Raw genomic sequence first — 5,942 nt, 5'->3', positions numbered from 1 at the left:
ACCAACTTGTGATGCTCAGCCCAAAAAGATTAAGCAGCCCTGGATGCTGCAGCCACAAACCCAAACATTAACTTCACATCTCAAAAGCAAACATTATTTAGTACTTAAAAGGTGTGTGAGGACGTATTGGATAGTCTAATACACCAAGAAGATTACATTTGTTTGTCAAGAAAGCAGGGAATCCGATGCCCCCGTGTTGCTGTTAACTGCCATCAGCTCTCCGTGGCTTTTCTCACTGTGATTTTTCCAGGGACACACATTTCAGTAGTGTGATGTTTTCCAATGAGTTATGAGGGGAAAATTAATAATAATAATAATAATAATAATAATAATAATAATAATAATAACAAACATGCCTACCATGCTAATACATAGAACCAGACTCTGCACTCACTTCCTAGCAAGACCATTAATGCCCGTGACTCTCCCTGCTTTGTCCATTTGGATTTGACTCCAATGTGGTGGCATCTGCCCGAAACATCTATCATTTGCTGGCTACCAAAGTCAATTGTCACAGTGGGGAGCTTTTCCCACTTTCACGTATATTTCTGCTGACCTGTGTTGTCTCATCAAAAGTGGGCAAATTTTTGTAGACCATATTACCCAAGCCTAAGATTAGAATATTCATAACCTGAGAAATAAGATTATAAATATCCACGTGGGCGTAACCTTTGAACTGTCTGGAGGACTGAGGATAGTTGGTCATTAGATTCAAGAAATCATTAGCCTCAAGTCCAAAGGTAACCATTAGATGCCAATGTCTGCCTAGCACTTCCAACTCCAGAGTAGTCTACTCTCAAGTCCAAGGGTAACCATTAGATGCTAATGTCTGCCTAGCACTTCCAACTCCAGAGTAGTCTACTCTCAAGTCCAAGGGTAACCATTAGATGCTAATGTCTGCCTAGCACTTCCAACTCCAGAGTAGTCTACGCTCAAGTCCAAAGGTAACCATTAGATGCTAATGTCTGCCTAGCACTTCCAACTGCAGAGTAGTCTACCCTCCAGCAGCTGCTGCATCCGTAAGAAAGAGTGTATGAGACATGTATCACTTGTGAGACATTCTAGGCTGCATATTATTTTAATATCTAAATTATGACATTTAATATTTTTAAAGTCTGTGTATATAAGCAAATAGATTGAGAGTGCACGATGACGTCACATGGTTCATCACTGGAACCTGTGCAGATCTCCTGGAGTCTGGGGAAGTCCTGGTCAATGAGAGACTCAACTAAGGATTTGTGTCTCTCCTCTGTGAAAAGCAGAGCAGAATCTTCCTGCTAGTCCCTTTTCAGAAAGAGCCTTCCTCCGAGCCCACAGGTAGCTGTAAGTGACAATGATGGGACATAGTTATGAGATTTCCTGGTGGACCATGGAGGAGATCTCAGGCCCACAGCTCCTAAGAGTCAGCCCTGCCTTGGTACATTTTCCATCGCCAATATTACTATACCATGAACAACTTATGTTACCCAAGCCCTCAAAATAAATAAATAAATAAATAAATAAGAGCTTCACCTGTATTTTTGGTTTGGGGTCAATGTCAGGTGCGGCACATTACTGTGCTTTTCTGATAGCAACGTCTGGGAGCGCTGCATCTCATAGTGAGGAAGAGGAAGAGTGCACACACCAGTCTCCTCTGCACTCTCTCCTTATGATGAACCCACCAGGGACCAATCATGAGGGCTATAAGGAGACGCCTCATCTCATCACCATCACCCCCAAAGGTGGCGCCTCTAAATAACTTGGATACTGTAGTTAGTGAGGTTTCCAACAACTGGGGATGGACTTTCAACTCCAACAGAAGCCCAGGGATCCTGTACCAAAACTATCTCCAAAGCATAGCAAGCCCAGCTCTTGGAGCAAGAGGGCAAGCAAAGGAAAGACAGTGCGGAGGGCTGGAAGACTAGACAAAGACCGTCTGAGGGATGAAGCCAGTGAGGGTGCCGTTTTTCTACAGCACCAATAACAAAATAATCAAAGACGAGTTTGGGAGGAAAGTAGACTGTGCAATATCTTCAGAGTGCTTAATTCTTGTTTTGTTTATTCTTTCAAAAGCTCTTGCTAATATTAGTATCGCAGTCACATCTTACAAGATATCTTATTAATTAGCATTGTTAAAACAGGGGTTGTAATACAGTCAGAATCTGGCATCTGAATGGTACTGCTCACAAGAGCCGAGAACTGACCCATGTGACAACCTACAGTAAGCAAAGAGAATGTATTATAAATACAACACAGCAGAGGGTTAGTGATACATCAAGAACAGTAAAATGACGTCATCTGCAGGTAAGCAGCTAGAACTAGAGATCACTGTGTTAGCCGAAATTAGCCAAACTCAGAAAGATGAAATGCCACATTTTCTCTCACATACAGAAATCATATTAAAAAAGAAAAAAAGACTATTTGAGAGAAGGAAGGGAAAGAGGAGTAAGCAAAGGAGGATATTGAAGCAGATGTGATTAATTACATTATTTACATGTATGAAAATGCATGACACATGATACTCTGGTACAGAGAGAGAGAGAGAGAGAGAGAGAGAGAGAGAGGGAGGGAGGGAGGGAGGGAGGGAGGGAGGGAGGGAGGGAGAGAGAGAGAGAGAGAGAGAGAGTTTCCTAAGTCATCTTCCCAACAGAAAATGTATCTATGACTTCAAGCAGATGGAGACCCTATGAACCCCATTCACCCCTACTGATATTGCTGCATTGGGAAGATGTGGAAAGTGGGATTATCAAATTGTTACTATCAGTCAAAAGGACCCCCCAGGCAGCAGTCCACAAATGCAAAATGAAAGGCCTTTGCAAGCCATTGTCTGCTGAAGATGTACAATTACAGAAAACAAAGAGCTCCTTTCTCCACCTCCTCCTCCTCATCATCTTCATTCTCTTCCACCTCTTAAAATTCCACCTTCTCTGTCTACCAGCCTTCCTAACAGTCAATGGGTGTGCCACTAGGTTTTCTGCTCCTGGAAGAGGTGAACATTCTCACAAGGACAGAGAAGACCTGGCTGTCCTCAGCTTGTTTTCTGACCCAAAGAAGAAGATTGGCTTTACTTTCTGTGCCTTCAACAAACAAGATGGAAAAGATATTCTTGCAATCAAGACATACCCAGTCAACTCATTCAAGTCTGAGATGGTGTCTGAGTTTAGGCAATCAACACAGAATGTTAGTATTCTGTTCTCCAGGCCTTGTAAGTCCAATCTTGTGCTTTTCTTCTCTTTAAACTTTTTACTTTGAGAAAAATTATAGATTCATGAGCACTGCAGCAAGCAATCCAGAAAGGCCCTTGCTTCGTTTGTCCTGCTTCATCAGTGACATCATCTTACAAGATGGGACTTACACATCAGAACTGGGATACGGACCTTGACGTCATCCACCAACATGTGTTGTGCTTTTATAATCAATTAACTTTATGGATGACATCAGTCACAGTTACAAAAAGCACAGACCCCAGGATCAGCCACAGTACCAACCCAAGAGTTCTCATCTTCAGCCAAGGAGAGTGGATGAAGGATGGTAGCAATCTGATAATCTAGTTAATTTTTAGCAAACCTAGCAGTAAGCCTCAGGCTGGATGATTAAGATGCTATTACATACACTTGAGAAGGATGCTTTGTTGGCTGAGTGATGAGTGACAGGCACTGGCAAGTGACCACATCACCTTCATGAAGTAACTACGCTCTCACACAATGACAGCACTTACAATGGACAATGAACATTTTTGCATTTTGTTTCAGCTTGGGATTTCCTAGAACTAAGATGGCAGAGTGTAGTGAGGGGTATATACCAATCATCAAACCGCAGAATAGGAAGGCTGTGCTTCCTAGGTAGAAGCCTTGGGTAGAGACCACAAGGGCCACCATATAGTGGGAGAAATAAAGGATCAAGAACGATAGAATGGAGAACATCGCACTGATGTGGCCGTGTTTGCAAAGCTCCCGGGTGCCCCTCACAGTCCTCATCTTCCAGCTGTGGCTGCACAGGGAGAAGATCAAGAGCAGAACAGCAACAATAAAGATGAGCAATGGCAGTGTGAGCCCCAGGAGGAAGATAGAAAGAGGCATGGCAGGTATCAGTTTGACCTGAGTTGAATTTTTAGAAAAGAAACTTACAAAATTTTGTTTGGAAATTGTTGAAGCCTCTCTGCCAAGGACCACAGTAATAAAGGTTGCATAGAGCACAGATCCTAGGATCAGCCACGGAATCAACCTGGATATCCTCATCTTCAGCCACAAGAAGAATGGGTGAGGGATGGTAGCAATCTTGGCACAGTAGAAAACCCCAAGCCATGTGGCAAACCAAAGACCCAATTCATTTATAAAGAAGACAAAGGTGATGTTGTCGGTAAATATAGAGTGCTTTGCCAAAGAGAATATACCCAGTTGTGCAAACAAGATACAAAACTGCAGAATGATCCGAGAGGTTGCCAGGCAAGAGAGAAGCAGATCCAGTGGGATCATTCTCCTCCGAGTGACCATGTCAATGGTGTTGACAACGATAATGAGGCCATTTGCCAGGATTCCAGTGAGCATTTGCACCATCATAACCAGAAAGAGGAAGAATGTATGACCTTCCAGCATTTTCAAGGGAAAAACCAACGGCTTCTTAAAATACTACGAAGAGTTCCGCACCGTCTCAGTAGTGAGTGATTTCTTTCTTTCAATTGGACCAGAGCTCCTTTGGAGACGACGCTAACCAGGAGGCAATGGAAGAGGAAAGTGGGACTCATTTGTTTATACTGTTTCCTTCTCAACTCAAAGACAGTCAAATGAGAAAGAGATATTGTCGAAACAAATTATGTCTTCCTGATGGTTTTTGCATTTTTTAGGTCTGCTTAGGTGTCAAAGCAAATGGTGTAACCAGATCCCTTTAGGTGGCTAGTGGGGAGCTTCTTCACGACTAAACTCACTTCTATTCTACTTAATGCTAATGAGGCATCCCCAAGCAACATAAAGAGAAATCATTTCCATCATAGTAATGACATAGGGGTAGGAATGTAAGATCCCGCCACACTAGTTCTCCAGTCTGCAAAATCAGTCGTTCAGGACCACTGCAAACGCTGTTAGATGGTAAACCACATACGATGAGACATGGGCTAAACCAGTGCTAGGAAGATGGCTCAGCTGGTAAAGTGCTTCCTGCACAAGCGTGGGGACCTAAGTTCAGGTCCCCCATGAGTCCCAGTTTTAAGAACAGGCGATACATGCTCACCTGCCTTCCAGCATCAGGGAAGCAGAAAGAGGCAGATCTCTGAGTTCACTGGTTAGTCTGCCTCAGTCTGATGCTTTTCCAACCAAGCTATTTCAGCTGACCCTAGCCAAGTCTTATAAAAAAACCAAGGTGAACCACATCCTTGAGGAACAATACTCATGGTTGAACTCGGATTTCCCCACAAATGAATACGCTCAACATGAACATACAACGTACATACATACACACAGAGATCCACAGGAAAGTCCTCCAGTAGCAGTCGAGGGAGGCAGTCTGGGAGTGGACACTATCACACAGATCCATGTTGGAGCATGGTGATGACATAAGACTCATTCTTCTTCCTCTGTTGGAAGGGAACCCACCAAATGAAAGCGCTTTTACTTTGCATCTTGAAGTCTAGGAAAGCAAAAATGGAGGAGCAGCCATCTATGCCATAGTGAAGCCAAGAACCCCCAAACCCTTATATTACCTGGACTTCCTTGGTCTCACTCAAGCTTCCTGCCCCTGTGCCTGGCACGTCAATTGCAAACAGGGCTGATGTGCCCTGCGCACCACGAGGCTCGTAACTCACTCATTCGTTCATTTGTTCATTCCTCGCTTGGTTTGTGAAGTGAACCAAACTCAACACAGCAGAGGGAGAGATCCCAGCCGCTCTGCGAGGGTCATGTCTAACTCTGGCTTCCTGACGGCAGGCGCACAACACTAACAGATCACTTTGTTCTAGCAGTGCCCTAGCA

The 5,942-nt window shown here is 43.7% G+C and overlaps 1 protein-coding gene across 1 annotated transcript; it reads right to left on the bottom strand.

Moving 5' to 3' along the window:
* Nucleotides 1–3,668: 3,668 nt before the first annotated feature.
* Nucleotides 3,669–4,574, bottom strand: Tas2r1 (taste 2 receptor member 1). The gene has a single exon (XM_013349742.1). It carries the CDS (start codon nucleotides 4,572–4,574, stop codon nucleotides 3,669–3,671), a length of 906 nt encoding a protein of 301 aa, XP_013205196.1.
* Nucleotides 4,575–5,942: the final 1,368 nt, after the last annotated feature.

The sequence above is a fragment of the Microtus ochrogaster genome, chromosome 19 (assembly GCF_000317375.1).
Source record: "Microtus ochrogaster isolate Prairie Vole_2 chromosome 19, MicOch1.0, whole genome shotgun sequence".
Lineage (NCBI taxonomy): Eukaryota > Metazoa > Chordata > Mammalia > Rodentia > Cricetidae > Microtus > Microtus ochrogaster.
Note: the sequence above shows the minus strand (reverse complement) of the source record. Positions and strands in the feature narration are given on the sequence as shown.